At 38.0% G+C, this 23573-nt stretch overlaps 1 protein-coding gene across 1 annotated transcript; it reads left to right on the forward strand.

The window, feature by feature from the left end:
• The first annotated feature begins 377 nt into the window (after positions 1-377).
• Positions 378-13929, forward strand: LOC148673514 (cilia- and flagella-associated protein 95-like). Its single transcript, XM_088630086.1, has 6 exons — positions 378-939; positions 1266-1377; positions 4036-4157; positions 4626-4694; positions 7935-7995; positions 13620-13929. Exons 1-6 carry the CDS (start codon positions 905-907, stop codon positions 13803-13805), a joined length of 585 nt encoding a protein of 194 aa, XP_088486212.1. The 5' UTR covers positions 378-904; the 3' UTR covers positions 13806-13929.
• The last annotated feature ends 9644 nt before the right edge of the window (positions 13930-23573 follow it).

A 23573-nucleotide genomic window follows, 5' to 3' on the forward strand; every position in this document is an offset into this window, starting at 1 on the left:
CGTATGGTGACCTTGTTTGAAAGAGTCTAATAAGTGACAGATTAATACCTACCCCAGTCGTTATTAGATATACTGTATATAGTTAGTTACAACGTTTATAATTCAAGTGAAGTCAAACAATTATACATTATCTTAATCAATCCACATGTTCAATATCACATTTTTCAAAAATAAAGATTGAACCAAAAAACCCAATCAAAAAGTCCCATCAATCACAGCATCAATTAGTTAACATGTAAACACCACAGCGATAGATACAGGTACTGTTGTGGGAAAACGTAAGAGCGCCAGTAGGTTTGGAGATAGATGCCCTCTGAAGCACAGCTGGGTGAGCGTCACAATAGTTTTCTTTCAAATATTGTTATCCCTTGAGTTCGCAAAGTGTTTGTGTCATCATATTTTGTCGAAGGTGCACATAACTAGTAGCACGTACTTTGTAAACTTTGAATATTAATGAACAATAACACCTGCAACATGAAACCTTTAGCTTGGGGTGTTTCGTCTTGGTAACCTCTTTAGCGTCATTAGCAACCTCGTCTAATCTTTTATACACCTGTAAATTCGCACACACACAAAAGTATTTCAATAAAATTAGTAAATTCTAAGACAAAAAGCTAGTCAGATCGAGCACTACTTTCCGAGCTGACTAAATTGTCACTTGACACGCCGGTTTTATGTACTGTAACTGCGTCCTGCCCACGAACAGCGCACGTCTAGTGGAGTTTAATGCGGTAAGCGGTGAGGTCACAACGGTGTATCGAGGAGGAAAAGAAAACTTCAGGAAAGTGGGGCACAAACGTTGATCTTCGCTGCCGACTGGACAAATAAAACGTACATCTCCACCGGCCAAAAAGGAAAAAAAGTTTACAAAGTCGAAGGTTCTCTTATATTCTGATCAACCCAAATGTATTACAGCAGACCTACGCTTGTCTCCAACTGGTAAGAATTAATTCAGTAGGCGTAGCTCTATAGGTACAGTAATTGCAGTATATTGAGTGTTGGTGCGTTTTTAAGTTTATAAACGCTAGGTTCTAATATTACCATAGCATGCTGTTGTAACATATTTGTGTAGTGTACAGACGATACTACTAATAAAACATTTAAACCCACTGTACACCCGTGAAACTTGTTTGATTATGTCGGTGTAATATTGAAATTACCATTGATTGAGCTTTACATATATTATATATTGATTGAGGCCGATAAATATTTGCTTTTAATTTCATTTAAACAGTTTATTATTCGGCTTTATTATTTCTTAAAAGGCACCAGAATCGAGAGGCTGAACCTAAAGACTATGACTTGACAGTCTGCTCTGAAGGAAAAAAAAATTTACTTCGATCTACTTACAAAAATCTCGGACGTTGTGGCAATACTGTAAGTACTATACTTCCAGCCAAATGTTTATTTACTGTTAAATGTTCAGTACATTTGTTCTCCCTTTTACTTGATACGGATTGAGTAAGAACATGAGAAATGTCACAAACGAGAAGAGGCCATTCGGCGCATCCAGGAGATTCTTGAAAGACGGCGGCCAGGGTGTAGGCTTCACCATCGTGGCCTGGTAGCTTGTTGCAGACACCCACAACCCTTTGGGTAAAGAAGTGGCACTAATATAAATCAGTGCACTTCCACCTCGTTTCCACTTGTGTTCACTTGTTCTGCTGTTTGTTACAAAGAAATCCACTAGGTTCAGCTCTGTTCAAGACTAAAATGGTTCTGTTCTTTCAAGTGTAGGACATTCCCGTTAGTCTGGAATGCCTCTGGGTGCTCTTCTCTGCTGTGATCCTCGAGCAGCAATATCTTGATTGTACTGTGGTGACCAAAACTGTTACACAGTACAATTGACATGTGCTATCCGTGATGTAGGCTACTGTACTCCAATATACTGTATAAGATATCCAACAAGACAAGAAACGTCATTGTTTCTTCCTCTTTGGAAGCACCCTTTTCATTTTCAGGAATGCACATCACTGAAGCCATCTCTGCTCTTAGAATTCAACACCGTATAAAATCACATAGAAATATTTCAGAATGTATTTAATGAGGAGACCTAACAATCAGTAATCATACCCTAAAATAAAAAGTGCTGCATAGAACAAGGCAAAAATGCCTTTAAAATTTAAGACATTGGAACTGAGAACACAGTCAGCTGCTTTGAAATGCTAACTATATACACGTTAGGCTATTGTACTTTTGTCCTTAGATATATTGTACTTTTGTGCATTTTTATCTTCCTACTGCTTTGTATCTGTCCCTTCTCAATTGGCACCTGCTGGCCTTGTCAACTACAGTCATATCAGATTTTCTTCTGAGCTATCTGTGGACCTTGAACCAAACTGAGAAAGTGGCCCTACACTTCAGCTGCGAGTCAGAGAAGAGAAATACACACCTTGGGACCTATAAGATGCTCACGTCTCTGTTTCTGTGTGCTCACCTTTTATCAGAAACAAGAATATTCATGGCAGAGCCACCGCTCATTGAAAACAAGTCAGCCATGACTACAGCCTCAAGCAGTGCTGGAAAAAGGCCTGTAGACATAGTGGCAGCAGGATGTCTTCATTATGTTTTCTCCATAGAAAGACACAACCTTTACATGACAGCATCTTCAACCCTGAGCTCCTGTTGTCATTATAAATTACACAGTTAGTTACTTGGTTAGTTAAGTAATGTGTTTGATTAAATGTACTCCAGAGCTTGACAGCTGAAGGGTATTGTCATTGTTGTTCCAGATTATCTCTAAATTATTTATTACAAAATTAGTCACAGTTAAATGTTCCTAGCAATTGGTGATGTAGAGGTTCCATATTAATAATTAGGAATTCCTTACACTTATATACTGTAGCACTTTTCTGGACACTCCACTCAAAGCTCTTTACAGGTAATGGGGACTCTCCACCTCCACCAATGTGCAGCCCCACCTGGGTGATGTGACGGCAGTCATAGTGCGCCAGAACTCTCACCACACATCAGCTATTAGTGGGGAGGAGAGCAGAGGGATGAAGCCAGTTCATAGATGGGGATTATTAGGTGGCCATAATTGGTAAAGGCTAATGGGTATTTTGGCCAAGGTGCCGGGGTAACATCCCTACTCTTTTCATGAAACACTCAGGGATTAGATTTATTAGACATGCTGGATTGGGTGTCTTCAGGACTAGTGCCGGAGAATCCCTGCTCTATACTGCTAGAAGGCTGACTCGTGAGCAAAACCAACCAGTACAAGTTTGTTGTCATAGCTACTCAGGGTACATAGCAAGAATTATATTCCCAAATCACACTCTTTTTCACTGTGCTTGCTCTTTCCGTGATTTCTAATCCACTTGTTTTAATTACTGGGATTTTACACACTGGAATGATGGTACTAGTAGCCTCATATGTATAAATGTGTGTGTTTGACGTTACACTTGAAATAAGTTCATTATAGTCGGCTACAGTCATGTTTTGGATGCCAGGTTCTTTTATGTTTACTTCTCTCTTAAGATTTTTAAGATGTTCTGTGTATCCTCATTATTTTGACTGATGTTGGGTGAATATAAAGTCTATTCTGGACCTTGTTAGTTTTAGTTAATCTAGTCATCTGTTAAAAATATGATTCTCATAAATACTGTTTACTGAGCTGTGGGTTTCTAGGTACAATTCTAAATTTGATTTTTGTCTGTTTCTGCAGTGAAACTTTTTCCAACTGTTGAAAAATAAAGAACATGTCTGTGCACTTTTTCAAGGGATTCAGCTTTTTGTAACACATCACATGTGCTAATTAGAAAAGAAGATTTTTAACTCAATACACTGAATCTTTCTGAAGTTTTGGTATGCCGAAGAAGTATTGGAGGAGTAAATGGTTCATTTATCTTAATAATTTTAGAAAAGTAATATTCCAAACATTGGGTATTCTGAACAAGTAATAATAAAGTATGCAAATATAATTATTGTGAATGGCATATACTGTATAATCACAAGTGTCTGGAATATATATAATTTTATATACTTGTCTGATAGTGAATAAACTTTACTAATGTGTGCCATCAATCATTTCAGGACTGGAGCACCACAACGGAAGGACAGCTGTCTCAATGCCATTTAAAGAAGGATTATGAGATAAGAGAGATTCCCAAACCACTTGTAAAGGCAGACAATTTTAATTCTGCATGCTTTGACAGGTAATACGTACATTATCAGTGTTCTTGTTAGTGTCTTCATATTTGAATTTAGTACATTTACACAAGCTAGCCCTTGACTGTAATAAAGTAAAATACCAGGTGTGGTGTTAGGATTGAAAGTAAAACACATGAAAAGCTTGTTCTCTCAATACATGTTAACAAAAGCAAAATGAATCTAGGCTATATCTGCAATGCAATAGAGCATATCATTTGTATATCATGGATTTAAATTGATCTTCAAAGATAGATGTGATAATGTTATTTAACTTAAAAAACACCTCTAACTTACATTAGACTCTATAAATGGATTTATTTCCATTGAGAACAGTGTTCTTTTAAATTTCAGCAGAATCTATAGTTCAAGACACTGCAGGTATGTCTGCAAGTACACAACCAGCTTTCAATAACTGACATGAGTATGAACATTATATGCTTATATTGTTACTAACTACGAGTATGTCTTTCCAGGGAGACACGGAGACCTAAAACAGGTTTCAGTGAAGTTTTGCCACGTCACCAGGCTGGTCACAATAAGATGTAAGCACAGAGTATTCATACTTTCCTGAGAGACTTCAGCTTGCTGCAGGAAAACTGATGAGCTTATGTTGTGTATTGATGCAGTTAACAACATTTCTGTTCCCTGTCAGAAAGAGGCTTGAGTGGCTCATAGGTTTTGTGTGAAGGTATACTACCCTTGTCAGTTTTTCAGTACACTGCATAATTGGTTCCAGTCAAGCACCTTTCCCTCTAAATGGAAAACAGTAATTAGTTACATTTTTATGCAGATTTGCATTGTTTTTAAATGAGTATTTTCTCTTACAATTCTCTCAGTATTGCAGTAAAAGATGCCTGAGGAAGCATTGCTGTTTAGTACCATTTGGGGGAGCTGTGTAATTATTTAGTATTGTAAAGGTCCCTTGTTGAGCTGAAATACTATCTCTAGGCTTAAATTGCAGGAAATTAGTTTCTGAATGTGGCGCATTATATTTTAGCTACAGTATATCATCAATTGATACAGTTACAGCATATTGCAAACAGTGAGAAATTTGAACAGTGGGTATAAAAGTAACCATAATCACAAAAATGTGAATGATCTTCAAATAATCTTTTGAGTGTAAGGTTTAAGAAATGTATTTTATATTTCCATTTCTATGTGGGTTCATAAAATAAAGACCCTCAAAGCAAACATTAAAATTTGAAGTGATGGTGAAGCACCCTACATTTTCGTGTGTGCACCCTGATACAGTACATGCAGATCCTGTTGAGCTGAATAATTGTGCTTAAAATCTGCAAGCCCAGATGTCAGAGTGAAAAATGCAGGAAATGTATATTGTACAGATTTGGCCCATCTACTGTGAGACGATTGTCAGACTAGATCATCAACAGGCCCAACCTTTCAATGTCCTCTGTTAGAGCGTAACTTGAGGTCTGCAGTCCAGGCAGATCCAGTGTGAGTCATTGGCTCTCTTGACTCTCTCGAGTTATGGCAGGTGTCATGTGGGTTTAAGCCGACTGTGCCTCACAAGAGCGATCCCTATGGCTCAGTCAGTGACGCCGAACTTGTGGTTGTTGTACTGTAGGTGAGGGCTGCTTCGCTCCTCCATTCGTTACTCACTCTCATGAAAACGGGCAGATGCCCATGACAAATGCTGCCTCATTTTCAGTCCACTCATGTTGGTGCAGACCTGAGGGTGGTGAGCTCATGTGATTACAGTTGGCTTTTTTTCAGATTGTGGAAGTGGTAAAAGCAAATCATTGCCAATTCTTATTTTTCTTCTAAAAAGCTGGCAGTGCAGAGGAGCTGTCAATCAGCTAGCTTAATTTAAAGGGATCACGAAGGATTCTGCAAGAGCTGTCTGGATGTGGAGCTAGGAAAGGACACAAATAAAGTTATAGCACTGCAGGTCCTTTTCATTGCTACTTTTAGCAGTTTGTTTTATACAGGATCTTTAAAAAGGAAACTAACCAGGTTGCATAATGGATTGAACCACTGTGTGGAAAAAATGAGGACTTCCTAGGGTTGCTTAGTTAAAACCGTTTCCTGGCTAATGTGCCAAAGCAGTAAAAACTGTCTAGGCTCAGTTTAATCCAAAGAGTCAACACTGGAAGGTGGTATTTGCCAGTAACATAGGGTTTTTACTGCTAGTCTTTGAAAAGTGTCTGAAGGATACTCTGGCTAAAAGGTGGGTTATTACTGTACGTGTTCTAAATGTTATTGTATCAAATGCAGTGCATTTATTCCGTGAGAAATTAAAGCCAAAACAAGAAAAAAGATATAATTAATTTCATTTCAGCATAAGGTGGAGAGAGCTATTAAAAATTGAGGAAGAATGATTTTGTACGGCACCTACACCTGTGGTCCCAAAATGTTGTACATGGTCATGCTTGTGAGTAAGTAAGAAGTCCTAGAAAAACAGGGGAAAGGCTTGAGGTAGTACAGTTTCTAACATTTCCTCCTCTGTGTTTTAAGGAGAATCATTTTTATTATGACTGAGGCAACTTTTAAAGAAGAACTGCAACGCTGTTTGTACATTTCAGGGTTATAAAGAATCGGCAGTGATAAGTGCATTTTAAACCACGATGAAACTACCACGTACGCATTAATCTATACAACCTCCAATTTACATCACACAAGATGCGAATTTTCAATGTGTTTGTAGTGCCAAATTGCAGTCATTGGCTGCAATTAAGAACGAGGCAACAAAACTCTGTGATGCAAAAGCGGCCCAATTAGACTAAAGGAACTTTGCTACTCTACTGATAGTGAATATTTATATGAAACTGACATGTTTTTGAGATACTTTTAAGATTTACAAAAAAGAGCAACCTGCCAGACAACTAAAATATGCTCATAATAATTAAAATTGTTAGGAGTCCATGTTTCTCATTTGCCTACAGTGACTAGTGAGCAGGAAGGGCTGGTTTAAGTCACAATTCATGCTAACTCTCACTCTCGCCTGTGGGGAGACCAGCGGTTTGCAACAATATGGTAATCATACAGTTCCTTCACAATTTTCACAATTTCACACTTGATTTGAAACTTGTAAAATGTTCCAGTACCATCAATTAATTTATTTTGTTACAGAGATTTAATAAACCCATCTGAGAAAGCGGGACTGCAGTTTCCCTTTAAATAAAATCACTTACAGATAATAATTAGTGAGAAAAACTAATTTTTGATCTATAAAAATTCTAATTATAATATGATATTTATTTTAATATGATTATAATGCCCATATATATTGGATGAATCACATTGTAAATAATGACATTTAAGAGTACACAAGTCCTGTTGCTCTGAATGACATATAATTAGAATAGTTAACATACAAGGCTGACAAAAATGGGGTAGAAAATGATGGAGGAGAATTTGAGTACAAATGAATAGATTGTTTATTGGAACTGAAGTTTTGCAATGAATCATCTTTCTTCCCAAACTATAAAAGCCTGGTCACAAAAAACAATGATGCATTTTTAAAAGTACAGCTGCTAATAATTGTTTTTTAATACATTGGATAACTGTAAAATTCAAAATGTTAAATTCTAGTAATATGCAATAGTATGGTGACATTTACTGTAAGTATTATTGTATGGCATGTTTGTGTCTCCAAATATTTACCCATTTACAATTGACATGTGTTTTATTTATAACATCTCTTTCAAGAAAATATGTTTCTGGTCTTTGTTGGCCACAATAAAACAAGCATCAGTTATCTAAAAGTTGAGAAGGCTTCAGATTTCCATGTACAAAACTAACATGAGAAATGTATCTTTCAGAGATATGGACACTACGTATGCACTGGACTACCTCCCTCCATACAGCTACAGCACACAGTCTGTAAGTAAGGAATTAACAATCCCTGTTCAACTCATATCAACAATATACTGTATTAACATACCACTGCACATTCTGAATACTAACACCCCACTGATGTTTATTTGTATCTGAAAGAATGTGAGTTGAAGATGACAAGCTTTAATTCGAACGTTTCTTAACTGACCAAAATTCAGTCTAACTTGAAACATATTGTTTTAATTTGAAGGGTTTGTCTTTGGCCAGTGAATGTGGAATTAATTACTGGCCAAATAATTCATAAATGAAATATGAATGTGAAAGCCAGATTTTAATGATATCAGTGTGAGTTGTGAGCTTTACACTTAAAATGCATCGTGAAAACCAAATGTTTTAGCCTACTACTTTAAAAACAATGTGAAGCCCAGTTTTTATGTAATCATATTTTTGTTAAATTAGGATTCTTTTTATTTTGGTAGGCAGAATAAATGAAAGGCTATTTGAAATAACTTTGAACATATGAGGTAGTGTATTATTATTTTTTGTTTAATGGTTTGTTTCCATTTTTTTCTCTTAACTATTACCATATGTTTAATATGATTTATAAGTCTGTCCACTGAAATAGCTGGGAGTACACAACTGGAGGAGAAATAACTTATTTTTGAGCCTTGAGGAGAACATAAGTTTCATTTTAGACTTTTTTCATTATGAACAGGAAATAAAAAATATGGAAGAACTGAATTTTATATTAAAAGATAATACATAAATTAAGACCATAGGAAAGCTTCCAAATGAGAGCTGGCCTTTTGGAAAGGGATCCAAAGATCTCATTCAGCTGTTTCTAAAAGAATCTTTGACAACATGGCTGAGCAGCTTGTTCCATACTCCCACAACCCTTTGTGTAAACACCTGTCTGTTCTAATTTTTAAATGCGATTCCCTGTAGTTTTCATTTGAGTCTTGAGTCCCTGTTGATTCTGAAGACATTTGTAACGCTACCTTTGTCAACAACTTTGAGGCTTTTGAAGACTTGAATCGTTCCCCTATAGTCTTCTCTTCTCAAGGATATAAAGGTTTACTCCTTTTAGCCTGTTAGTGATGGATATTCCCTCAAGGGAACATACCTGCTCTCTGTTCTCTGATGCTTCCAGGGCAGCCGCATTTTGTGTGCTGTTTGGTTTTGAGAAAACAGTGAGAGGGAAGATGAACAGGTGGAGAGGAGCTCGTGGTCTTCCAAGCAGGGACCACTGTCTAAGAGCCAGCATCTCAGAAGAGGTCTGACAGAGCAGACCTGAGCCCAGTAAGGGGTATGCTGGTGGTGGTGGTGTATTCTCACAGTGGTGCTGAGAAGTGCAGAATTCTGTCATTCTCACAGACTACAGAGGCTCTCCTCTCTTGTGTAAAAACAAAAATAAACCAGTTGATGGATTATGCAATTTGAACCACGGATAAACAATGTGTGATAAACAAGTGGTACAACATTTGACTGAGAACATGCTTCATGAAATGAACAAAATTCTCAGGTGCTGTAAGTAATTCAAAAAAAATAAATTTGATCTTCATGTTTTTTTTGTATTACCAAGCAGGGCATGGGAATGAGATTGCATTATCATTAGAATAGTAACATTATTACTCCGATGTTCTTGGAAAGAAGGGGGTCCATAACCTGCATAATACCATTGAAAACATGAAAAAAAAAGTTATATCATTAAAAAAACTGTATTTGTTTCAATACAGGACTTGTGGAATACAGGAATTTTGATCAATTGGAATGAAATATAGCAATTTACTGTAGATTTACTGTAGGTTACAGTAGTGTTTGAACTGGGGATCATTTCCTGTCTTGGGACCAGTTGTGCCAGAAGACAGCATGAACACAGCTGGGGATTCTAGGTCTTGATACAGAGCCTGGAACACCTGGCTGATGAAATATGTACCTGATACATAACCCCCCGAGGAAACAGTAGTAGTTCTGTTGGAATGAGAACCAGAAAACACAGGGGTACACAGGGGATCAGGTATGGAAAACACTGCTTACTTTTCTTTAGTATGAAGAACTGTAGGACAAACCTAGCAGTGAAATAAGTTAGTCTTCTATAGGGTGAGGAGCATGATCATTTGAGTTATGATAAAGAAAAATCCTAGCTGAGGTGTGATTTATTTACGATTAACATGTTAGTGATTTCAGAGGAGTCCTTAATAATATCAATCATGGTTCATTCATTGCTCACATGGTACATTGCTTATTGTTGAGCTGTACCCTTGTTTTCAGATATTTATAGGACCCATGATCCTATAAATCATAAGCTAGGCAGCATACACCATATATAAAGTATGCACAAAACAAAAAATACAGTACTGTACTTGTACCTTAATAAAACATGAAACATTGTTAAAAAATGAATGCAATGCAGTAATGCCTTTGAACATGCAGAAAGACATTAAAAAGGACTTTGCTACAGATGTTAAAAAAGGACTTTGACAAAATAATGTTATACTAAAAACTGTTAAAAAGTGAAAGCTGAAAAGTGAAAGCTCTCCAATTGTAAATAAGGTAAAATGTGAAATGCTGAATGTAGAGGATACTGTTTCAGTGTTACAGGTATTAAAACTGTATGTTTGTGAACATATGCATGCTTCTGTTCCAGTAAAAACAGGGCTTTCTTTGAACTCTCACATCACCATATGAGGTGTGCTTGGAATGTCAATTGCCCAGGGCCATTATCAACAACACACTCTGTGAATGCTTAGTGTTGCACTCAAGCTCATCTGTTATTTTGCACATTTGGCCTTCAGTCACATGTACTGTGATACAACTGTGTGATACGAATGCATCATGTTAAGTTAAATTAAGACCTTTTCGGAAACAGCTGTTTAAAATGAAGTAGATGGAAATAGGATACTTGGGGACCTCCAACGTGGTTTTAGAAAAAATGAGGACACACTCACAGCATTTGATATGGTATATTTTGATTTTCACAAGGCATCAGATAAAGATTCATTCTCAAATAGCTGGCAATAGTCATTATAGGTAAAGTGTGTGTTTGGATTCTGAAACAGCTGAATATAAAGTGCAACAAAAAAGTTTGTGGATCCCACAGGTTAGTCTATATTCTGAGATAATTTAGCTGCATAAAATGCAATTACATATTTTATGTAAGTCTTATAAAAGATGAAAATAACCTGATTAAATGTATAACACAGAGAGATAACTCTTCAGAAGCATTAACTTCAGCTACTGTAGGCATTTCCCATCACTTTTTATGGTCAGTACCTGGATGGGAGACCTCCTGGGAAAAACTACGGTTGCTGCTGGAAGAGGCGTTAGTGGGGCCAGCAGGGGGCGCTCACCCTGCGGCTCATGTGGGTCCTAATGCCCCAGTGTAGTGACGGGGACACTATACTGTAAACAGGCGCCGTCCTTCGGATGAGACGTAAAACCGAGGTCCTGACTCTCTGTGGTCATTAAAAATCCCAGGGTGTTTCTCGAAAAAAAGAGTAGGGGTGTAACCCCGGCATCCTGGCCAAATTTCCCCATCAGCTGTTATCAATCATGGCCTCCTAACAATCCCCCTCTGTGAATTGGCTTCATTACTCTGCTCTCCTCCCCACTGATAGCTGATGTGTGGTGAGCGTTCTGGTGCACTATGGCTGCCGTCGCATCATCCAGGTGGATGCTGCACATTGGTGGTGGTGGAGGGGAGTCCCCATTACCTGTAAAGCGCTTTGAGTGGAGTGTCCAGAAAAAGCACTATATAAGTGTAAGCAATTATTATTATTATTATTATCAGTCTCACATAAGCTTTTAGGAATTTTAGACCATTCATTAACTTTTCTCCTTATTGAGCTGTGCCAAGTCAGTGACCTTTGAGGGTTTCCCTGTTTAAACAGCTCGCTTCAGGCCCTAACAGAGCATTTCAGTGGGGTTTAGGTCTGGTCTATGACGTGGCCGGTCCAGAATTTAAATTTCATCTGTGTCATGGGAGCCAGTTCTGACTCCCGTGTAGTGCTTAGTTAAAGACCCTGTGCAGGACGGTATAATCCGCAACGGTCTAGAGAAGGACATTAGGGGAAGATACAGCAGGGTCAGGATGGGTTGACAGAGAGGGGGAAGGCGACCAAGTCCAGAAGGGTCTAAAAAGGGGTTATCAGGGCGCAGTCCGTTGTCCAAAGGCCGGGAGATCCATCTGGGACAAAGACGGTTAAAGTCCCTGGGAAGGGGAACTGAAACTGGGAACAAGCCCCGGACCCAGATGGTCAGGACTCCAGGGTGAAGCCTATGCCATCGGGTCACTCCTGAGCCCAGTAGATAGGCAGGCCTTCAGACGTCCATCTTCCAGTGCTGAGCCAGGAACTGTGGAGACGCTAGACATTTAACCAAAATCCAAACAAGATATGCCAGGAAATAATAAAACCTAATCATAACAGAAAAGGACAGGAGCGAATTATAATTAATTATAATTAAAGAGTGGGAAACACTGGGCAGAAGTCATTTGCAGGAAATTGAAAAATAACTACAAAGTGCTATGCAGGTAGTGGAAACATAAACTGTATATAAAATGGACAACATTGAGCCTGAATAAGCTTCTTATGAAAAACACTTTTATAAGTAAAGGTATGTTTTTTTTTCAGTTGTCTCAATGGATTGTTATTTTACACAGTCTAAGCTTGAGATTCTCATTATTTTCAGTAATCTCCTTACTGAAGTACTTAAGTTTATATTGCTGTTTATAAACTTTTTTTTATATCACACAATTTTTAATTTTTCATTTGTTTTGCTAGAAAATCAATCTAAATATTGTGTAAAGTAAGCCACACACTTCCGTTTCAGAATAGTAAAGCATCTGCAGTTGAAAAGCTGTTAGTATCTAGGGGGCTCACCTAGTTTTCTGTTGTAATTGAAGGTCCTGAGCAGCTACAGTATGTTAATGCAAATTCATTGATGTGAATTTGTGAGGGGAGTCTTGCAGGATATTTTTAAGTACATTTACTTTGTACATAGTGAATTCTAAAAGATTTTATCAAGAGCTTAAAAGGAATAATTTATGACAACTTCATTCTGTGATGCTGTGATTAAGCACTGAAACTATTATTTTGTTTTTGTTTTCATATCTCCAAATTATTGGTACGTTCTGTTTAAGGCCTTTAAAAAGTCTGTTACGTGTGAGGTTTTCATAGATATAATCATTGGGTATTTGCTTGGTTTCTCTGAGATTGAATGTGACCAGCATTAAATATATTTTGGCACTTTCAGCATTACAGACAATGTTCGACTCTTATTTCTGTTGGCAACTATTAGGCTGCATCCCTGAGCAGCAGTTTATGATGGAACATAGCAGGTCCACTCGTGTTCATGTTCTCTCCTTCAGTGACTTTCAGCAAAGATGGTGGAAACTATGTAAACATGCATTTAAAACCAGGAAGAGGAGGCACTTCTTTAGCCAAAGGATTGTGGGAGTATGGAACAAGCTGCCCGACCATATATTGTTGAGGCCTTTTTCCTGAAACATCTGGATGGGATCTTTGGATCACATTAGCTATTCCCTAACAGGCTACATGGTCTGAGTGGCCTCCTCTCTTTTCTAACCTTTCTTATGTTCTTAGAAATGGGACTCTTCTTTAACGTGCGACAGACACATTTCTACATGCCTGTTTTTGTCTCTCCCAAAGTGTGTAGGAGACCAGGCTGAGTGCTCTGCTGCCTACAGGAGGTGCCAGTCCCAGTTCACTGACACAGCGGACTATCGCCGACAGGGCCGCAACACCTGGCAGGACGAAAGTGGGGTTTATGGCAACAGCCACATCAGGAGAAGGGTCTTTCCTCGGAGCCATCCCATAACTCCCCATATCTTATAACCTCCTCCAGTTCAGATTGCAGATTTAACCAAAATTATGGTTTCAGTGCTAGTTGAAGTTCTTTTAATTTTTGGAAATTTTTAACACTGAGATGAGAGCAGCTATAAAGCATCTGTTGAAAATATCTGGTGTTTTTTTATTTTAATAAATGAAAGTGAGCCTCCTGTTTGGAGTCAGGAAACAGTCTCTAAAGTGGAGTATAGCTCAGTTTGAAATGAGGAATGATGAAGGAGGTGAGAGCAGCTCAGACGAAACCTCTTATCTGATTTTCTGTGCGTTTCCCATCAATCACATTCTTCTCCCCTCTACACTAAAAGATTAGATTACAGTATTTGTGAATGGTTTGGGTGGGTAGCTGCTTCAGCATGTGTAGGCTGCAAAGGAACAAGTAATAGGTTATTCCATGCTGCAAAAAAGAAAAAAACAACCTGAAGAAGGCTCCATGGCCGAAACATTGTGTTTTCTTTCTTCTTTTTTTCAGCATGAAATAACCTATTACTTGTTCCTTTGCAGTATATGTGAATGACACCTTTCAGATTTGTATGCTTAGAACTTTTCAGACTTTTCTGTTGCCTTCTGCCATGTGCTCTGGAGCAGTGAAATGTGATCATTACACAGTCCATGACTTCCAAAATTATTAAATCGTTTCCACAGATGTCCCCATGTCCCCTGTCTTAACTATGTAGGAACCAGGGATCTGAGTGCATTAAAACCTGACATGCAAGAGGCTGTATTTTATTGAATTATTACATATAAAAGATTCAATGAAATCTGCCCTTTTCTCTGTTATTACTTGAGTCTTGCAGTCTCCCCCAGACTACTCCCTAAAACTAACCACCGTGAAAGGGCTTTTGTACAGTATATCTCACTAGCACTGAGAATGCAATTCATCCCTTCTTCAATCATGTAATGTTTTGACTGACACCCAGTGAGCCTATTTTCAATAGAGGTGTTTTGCTGGCCTCTAGTGGCAGGCCCATTGTTACTGCAGTTTACTCAGTGCACTGAAGCCCTGCCTGCCACATTCCCATTTGGTTGTTTTTTTTTGCTACCTTTCTTAACCACTGCCTAAAGATTACAATACAAGGTTTTTCCACTCAGTTTATCTCTCCGGATTTATAGAATGCTTTTTTTAGCATTTATAAAAGCAGCAGGCAAAGTTCTATTCTGGCAGAGTTTTCCTGTAATCTTAAACACTATGCTTCATGCTGTCAGCCACAATGTGAAAAATGCCTTTTGTTTATTACACTAAGAAACACTTCACTTTTTAGCCAAAAGTAAATAGTTTCAACTACTACGGTAAATATTTACAAAGTCTTATTTTGTTGGTAAGCTTATGGTCAAAACCATTTTTATGGAATGATTTTACATTCATATGACTCAGTTTATAAGTTTATATAATAGTGTTATTTAGAAGCGCATGTCAAGAAACTCAGAGCTCTGCATAACACCAAATAGAGTAGCAAAACAGAAACACGAAGAAAGCATAGGGAACAAATATTAAATTGACTTATTGAAATCCAAAAATGAGATTTAAGTTTTATATTAAAGGCTTTAGTAAAAAGCTAGGTCTTCAAGCATGTTCTGATAGTCCCTGGCTCTCAGATGAATTTGGACAGACATGGTGCTGCACACATGAAGGCTGTATTGCCCATTTGGTGAAGTCTGGTCGAGCAAGATGGACAGACTTTGCAGATTTAAGGTGATGAGTTGCACTGTACACATTCAGTATGAATTTTAAATATGGTAGAGCTAGGCCATTCAAGAGATCCCCAGAGTCTACTTCAAATATTACAGGGGGTTTTACAGAGGACTGAGATCACATACAGTACTAATGCAGACTTTTAGTCAGCAGACGGGCCACTGAACTCTGACTTGTTCTGCCAGATTTGAAAGTCTGTTCAAGTTCCTTTGGATATTACCTCAGTAGGCAAGGTGTGTTACAGTTGTCTAACCATGATTAAATAAAGGTATGTAACAATATTTCAGCGTCTGATGGGCAGAACAAAGGTCTGTATGCTGGTGGAAGGCATCCTTTTGTTCTAAAAGGGACCTGTACTCCAATGAGCGTACGGGACCAAATGTAACACTAAAGTTTCCAAACCATCAAAGGTTTGACGTCATCATCATCAGCAATGGGCAGCACAATGGCCTATTGGTTAGCATTGCTGACTTGTTCTGAATCTGGGGTGCTAATCTGCACATTGTTTGTATGTTCACCTCACGTTTGTGTGAGTTTCCTCCCGCAGTCCAAAACATAGTGTGTTTGTGTCTGTGTCTGCATATTTGCTTGCTGGATTAGACTCCAGCTTCCCTGTGACCCTGAAATGGAAGAAGCAGTTAGAAGATGGATGAATCATCAACAACATAAACACTGAAGGCTGTATCTTTGGGAAGCTGAATCTGAAATTGGGAGCCTTTGGGCATACCCTTAGTCTTGTCAGAATTTAAGGTCAGGATAAAAGTTCTGTTTCATTCATGTTTTAACATCATTTGTCACTTTTTGTGTGAGATTTAATTTCTTGCTGCTCTGTAGGAGATCAAGATCAGACCAGGGACAAGATCAGATTTATATGTTAGTGTTAAGCAGAGAAATATGCAAAGACATTATTAAGTCTGTGATGACAAAAGTTGGTGATCTCCCTGCAATCATCTCTAAATGACTTTTAATCTCTCCCAAGGACATTTTTAAAACTTGATAGATAGATAAGACTTCATCAATTTCCCTTCGGGATCAATAAAGTCATCTATCTATCTAAGTCTGTGATGACAAAAGTTGATCTCCCTGCAATCATCTCTTAATGACTTTTAATCTCTCCCAAGGACAGTTTTAAAACTTGAGTTAGTTTTGTCATTTTAAGTGACAACAAGCCAGGGGCACCTGGCACATCACAGGCATATGCAGAGCTAGATTGCTTTACTGCATTATGTGGTAAACAACAGTGGACTCTTTGTGAAAGAGTGAATTGGGTTCTTTTAAATACAGGATGCAAAGGTTTTCATTGGCAAAGGTTTTCATTGACATGTATTTCTGACCACACAGATCAGGAGTCCGAAGCACAAATGCTTTTTCTTGTTCAATGTTTCAGACATTGACTGAAAAACACATTTGGATCCAATTAACCTTTTGCATCAAGTGTTGTTGGGACAGCAGAGACCATCTGCAAGATCAGAGGTATCCTGTGTAGATGTGCATGAATTTCTCTCCTTAATCATAATAAAAGGAGGCTGTGATCTCTGAAGTATTACTAAGCTCATTGCAATGAGCCCTAGTAATTAGCAGTTGGGAACAACTGCTCATTGTTAGAAACATGCTTTATGCTAAAAAAGCAATCCTTACAAACTTCTGACCTTATTATAATAAGGAAAAATAGAAGACATTTTGGTAGGAGTAGGGAACAAGATTTGTGCATAAAATAAACAATGTCTTAGAGAAAAAGAAATTAAAAAGAGCTACTGTATCAGTGTCCATGTTCCTGTAAATGACTGAAGTGTTTCATATGCCAGAAAGAAAAAAAATGTTCTGTGCATGAAGGAAAATCTAAAACCCATGTATTAAGAACAATTAAAGACATTTTTTCCACCCTCCATTTTAGCATTCTCATCACCATGGCTGTGGTGCATGCTGTTCAGAATGAGGTCATTTTCCTATGTCTGATTACAGGATGTCTTTTAAATATAAAGGCAGATGGCATCACATTTGAAACTTCCACAAGAACCATATAGTGGCCTGCTTATTTCAGTTATATGTTAATAGCACAAATAGGGTCTTTATGTGAAACCATTCATATACTTAGATATTACCCATATACATTACTTTATAGTGAAAACCACATTACGTTCTAAACATATATTTGTCTTGCAGATTTGATCTGCAGCTATTATTTAATTTATCAAGAATTTGACATCAGCAAAAGCAGTGTACCATTTCTACAAAAGCATGTTTTTAAAGTGTTTTACAAAACAAAACCAATGAATTGAAATATCCATAACAGGTTTTAGAGCAGTCACTAAATAACGGAAATAATGAGCATAAGAACATGAGAAAGGTGCCAACAAAAGGACAGTCAGCCCTTTGTTCAGTCATCTCTCTTGGTCATTTCATAAAAGAAGCCAGAGTATTACCTTCATCAACATGGCTGAGGAGCTTGTTCCACAATCCTTTGTGTAAAGAAATGCTTCTTGTTCTCAGTTTTAACTATATTTTCCCTTTGTTTCCATTTGTATCCTCCTCAGGGTTGTGTTTGACTCTGAAATTAGTTTTTGCTACCTCTGCACATATCTACATTAAATGCCATCTTTCCAGATGATTATCCAGTTGTAACGGAAGCCAGTCCAGACCCAGTTAAGACCATATGCAGACGGTATAATTCGGAAGTAACTGGAGAAGGACAACAGGGAAAACACAATGAGGATCAGGACGGGATAACAGACAGGGGGGTGTAAAGATGGTGATCCGGTGATCCGCACAGGCGAACAAGTCTGAAGACTTTTTCCCAGGATATCCGGGGAGCAGTCCAGGGTCCAGGTACTGAGAGAACCATCCAAGTTCAGATGAAGTTAAAACAGGGAGTTAAAAACAGGATAACGAGGCCAGGCGCTGTTCTGAAGCCTATGCCGTCGGGTCTCTCCTGGACCCACTGGTACAGTAGGTGGGCTTTCTGGCATCCATCTTCCAATGCTGAGCCAGGAATAGCAGGAGCGCCAGGCTTAAATCATAACAGGCAAAACAGGGGGCAGGTGCACGTAATAAAGTAAAATACAAAAGGGTCGGAGCTCCCTTAAGAGGAGGAATGACGATCATGACACTAGACTCTGATTTTTATCCACATACAGTACCTGTTCTCAATCCAAACATCTGCAGTACCTACTACCTAAAACATTTTTTATGGGAAATATTATGCAATTCATCCCTAAAATCTAAATACTATATGCGCTGTGTGTGTCTATTAGTGCTTTTTTTCAAAAACCATCCCGCTTAATTCAGTTGGCTTGTCAGTTACAATTGTAGCTTGAACAGACCTATACCTGTGCTCAGTCAATGCTGACTATCTGCTAAGATCCACCTCGACGTTCACCCCTCTCTTTGCCAACACTTTAGATGTTGCTTGACTCTCTAACTGCTAACATTTTCGTGGCCTCTTCATGTTGTTGCCAAAATGGTGAAGAAAAAGTTTCGGAAGTGCTTAAATAAATTTGGTTGTCCTGATTGCGGAGGGAAGCTCTACTTATTTCACACAGCGCTGTTAAAAAAGCAATTATCTCAAAGCACTTCACAATCGATAAAACATATTACACAATAAAATTACAGAAAATGGTAAAAGCCAAGAAAGTGAAGCAGATGCAAAACATCCGTCCATTTCCAGTTTTCTAGCAGCTTCATCCAGTTCAGGGTCATGGGTGAGCTGGAACCTATCCCAGCAAACAACCGGCACCCTGGACAGGACACAGGGCGCGTATAGACACACACACTCACACATATTCATATTCCAGTTAATATATCATATACAGTTAATCTAGATATTCCAAATGTGTTAAGCCTCTGAATGGCCAGCCATCATCAATCATTCTTTTTAAAACCTCTAAATATTTTAGCTGTTTTGTAATGTGTTTTGTGGTCTGTTCCTAAGGTAATTCCTTGTTGTGTTACAGCAGAAGTGTTACAGAACATGATATGATAATTATCCTTTAGCTCCATGAAATCTAGAGAAAGGTTACAAACCAGAAAAAGCCATTGGTCCAAAGATCTCATCCAGGCGTTTTCTGAAAGACACCAGGGTACTGGCTTGAACAACATAACTCCTATTCTTGGTTTTAATGCACTTCCACATACTTTCCACTCATAGTTTCCACATAGTACCCTCTGGTTCATCTTTCACAGTTTATTCTAAAGAAATCAAGTTTACTTTGTCAGTGTCTTTGAGGATTTTGAGTACTTACTGTCTATTAGGTTACCTGGAAGTTGTCTTTTCTCAGCACTATAAAGGGTCAGTTCCATCAGCTTCTCTCTGTGTAGAACCTTCCCTTAAACCCCAGAATTTATCAAGTTTCTCTTCTCTGGACATGGTGATCAAACATAGACCATAGTATTCTAAATAAGGCCTTTATAGTACACTATACAAGTTTATACTATACAACAACTATACAACACACAATCCACTGATTTAGTCTCTACTTTTAACTTGATATATCCCAAGGTTTTGTTTGTCTTTATAATTGCTTCCCCAGTATAGAAGATGTAAATTATGTGTCTACTTAGTTGTTGTTATTAGTTATCTCTTCTAGCTTGTACCAGGTATTTGCCTACTCTTATCCTTTTGAATTTCATTTGCAGCTTCTACAGTGTTTGCTAATCCTGTTAAATCAGTATCATCTGCAGACTTGACTAGTTGATTATACTGTGCCAGAATCTAAATCATTGCTAATAAATTAAGAAGAGCGGTGGTCCTAGTACAGATCCCTGTGGTACTCCATTAATTACAGCATCCAAGTTGTAGATTTCACCCCTTGCCTGCACCCTTGTGTCACGATTATAGTCCCCCCTCCTTAAGGGTGCTCCAGCCCTTTCACTTTAGACTTAATTCTGTGCACCTGATCCCTTTTCCCAGCCCTCCTTAAAAGCCAGGCGCAGACGCTCATCCTGGCTCTGCAGCTGGTTTCCGCACCGTGCGAGTCCGGGACCTGGAAGCGCCTGGTCCCGTTAAGGTTTTAATCTCCGTTCCCGTTCCCGTTCCCGTTCCCTGTCCGCCGGTTCATGGTTTTAATTCCTTGTTTGGATGGATCTCCTGGCTATGGACTTACTCTTGTGTTTTTGGATTCCCTCTATGGATTACTCTTTTGGATTGTTTGCCTCGGCCACACCTCCCCCGTGCACCAGCGCACTTTGGACACGCCCCCCTGTTTTCAGCCCTGTATTCCTGCATGACGTTTTCCTAGTGTTTCCCCACTTCTTCGGATTGTGTCGTCCGCATAGGGTCCGGAAAGAACTGTTCTTTACACCCTTGTGCATGATAATAATGTATTTATTATTACATTACCAACCACTATGCTCACTACATCAATCATGCAAAAAGTCAAAATCCATGTTACTTAATTCCAATCATATCAGCTGGGCCAATTTGACTCAGTTTAATATATGGGATTAAATCATGTCTGCCTACTACTGGTAATCTTTCAATTTGGGCAGCATTAAAACATAGTAACTCTAGATATATACTATATTCAATCTTATAATGAGCAGAAAATTTAAAGTCAAACACTTTATTAACTGCAATACTACAGGTACCAATTATATGTTGAGTTAATACACATGGGTAGACAAAGTTAGCTTCATAACTCCACATTGTTTAACATAAAGCTGCAATAGTAATCTATCGCAAACCACTAGAGTTGGACATAGATATTCGCCCACTGCGTTGAAGAGGTCAATGTACAGTATATGCTGGTGGAGGTTTTAGAACTCTTTTACAAACAGTAGTTTATTTGATATTTACATTGCAAACTACATTGCATTGGATTATTTGGATTTAAAGAAGAATAAACTTTCATTTAATGGGGTATTGTTTATTTCTATATATTATTATAGTATATTAGTATATATATAGAAGTATATTATTAAGAGAAATTGTTACATTTTAATTTAACTCCACTGATTACATTTATAATTTGCCTGCTGTTAAAAAGTATACAGATAATGACTAGTTTTGCTTGTTTTTTATGATGGTTTGAAACATTTTCTAATGATCATCTGAAACGAACAACTACTTTTCTATTGTCCTGTTTTGCAAATGTGTCAGGGCTGTTTTCCATGATCTTATTCAGTTAAATAACTTTTACTAAGTTTATGGAGAACTCCTTGTGTATGTCAACTTGATTTTAAAGCTAGTTTGTCATGTCTTCAATTGAATGGAGCAGTTTTATATTAAGAAGGGAATGCCTGAAAAATATATTGTACACATGAAATCCTCAGATCAACTACTGTAGCTACTATCAAATGGGCTAGGTTAGATTTATATTTGTTTTTCTGTTCTATTATTAAACACTCTATGTTAGATACTCTATCAGCATTTATTTTTGTTAAAATAATTATATTATATTGCTTTTTTATCTTATCTCCAAAAGCACCAGCTCAGTGTTTTGAAGGGAACGCCACATTTTTACATATCGGCAGCCCCACAACTTTCCAAAATGCAGGAACCACAATCCAAGAGCTTTTTTCCACTTTGTGGTTGTCTACAAAATGTGAGTCTGGGGAATAGTGGTCTACAGCTGTAAAGAAACATTACACTACATTCCCGTTCTCTGTTCCAGGTCCTGCACATGTGTCATGTACAGTAGTCTAAAGTTTTCTGCAAAGCAGAGTGGAGCCCTATGTCTTTATCTGGATATTTACTTGAATTTAGGCATCTCAGGAAAACATACACCTCATTATCTTTCAAGGGGCTACTCCGGTTTCTGTGGTGATGTGATTTCTGAAAACAGGTCAGTGACTTGGGTTGCTAGGAGACATGTCGGGGTAAAGACCTATGGAGAGGCTGTTTTTTTTATATTTCCAGACCTAAAGACATACAATATTATGTCCATCACAATTTTTTAGTTCCGACATGAAAAAATAAGTAGGTGCTGTCAATAGCTAGTCACATACAACAAAGAGTGCCCTAAATTGAGACAGAGTTGAGTTGGGCTGAAATATATTCGCAGGGCCTGCCATTCTCCTGTACTAGGGTAGACCCAAGAACAATTTACCTTAGAAATAAACATACATAGGAACAAATAGCCTGGGAACAGTAATTGGAGAATATACTATACTTTCTTCAGCAACATTGCGATGTGTAATATTTTCAGCTCTATATTTGCTACCATCCTCATCACAGTGGCTGCAAAGCTTGCTTGTGACAAAGTCATTCTGATCTTAGAGTCATCTGTGTCTGATTTGTTTGAGGGTTACCCATCCTCTGATGATGTCTCTATAGAAAAACAGGCAATAACAAATAGTAAAGTGAGTGGGAAAACTACTTACTTGTTCAAAAAGTTAAGATTAAATATATATATATATTTGTTTGTGGTCAAGAGTGACTACATCTGTATCTTTAAAACTGGTCCTAGATTACATCCACATGTGAAAAACCACTGTGAGATGAAGACAAATCATCAATCATCAGTGTGCGCACATGCAGAGACCTACTAAATAAGAACCTCTGCAAATAACCTTCTTGAATTACATTATTCCTGAATTGCATAAGAAAGGGAACCTCACCGGAAAAAAAAATATATATATCACAGTTTAATTTATAATCACACCTATAGATAAATTCACTTCAGAATCAACATACAGTACCATGCGGAATATAGAGTAGTTTGATTTTTTTTCTGTTTTAATTTGTAATCAGACATTCTTTTCCACTTTAATCCCCCTGACTTTGAAATTGCATACGCCAGCTCGCTGCAGAGAGATGAAGATGATACTGTATACATTGATCCTCCAAACTATGCATGGTTATGGCAGTACTGCTTTTAACCAAAGCTAAAGATGCAAATAGTGCAATTAAGACATGCGAAGGAGGACAGAAGCAGCTCTTAGTAACACAGCAAACTCACAGGGGTTGCTTTCACATTCTGATAGACTACAATGATGTTCCAGCTCCAGTGCCGGGCAGTTTCTTTTGCTTAATGAATGAATCAAGTTTCAGCAATGTGTGTTATCCTTCTGAAACTATTCTCTTAATTGTTAAGCTTGTTTGTCTTGTGCTTAAACAGGTGAAAACCACC

Source organism: Lepisosteus platostomus, chromosome 4, assembly GCF_059453375.1.
Source record: "Lepisosteus platostomus isolate fLepPlt1 chromosome 4, fLepPlt1.hap1, whole genome shotgun sequence".
Lineage (NCBI taxonomy): Eukaryota > Metazoa > Chordata > Actinopteri > Semionotiformes > Lepisosteidae > Lepisosteus > Lepisosteus platostomus.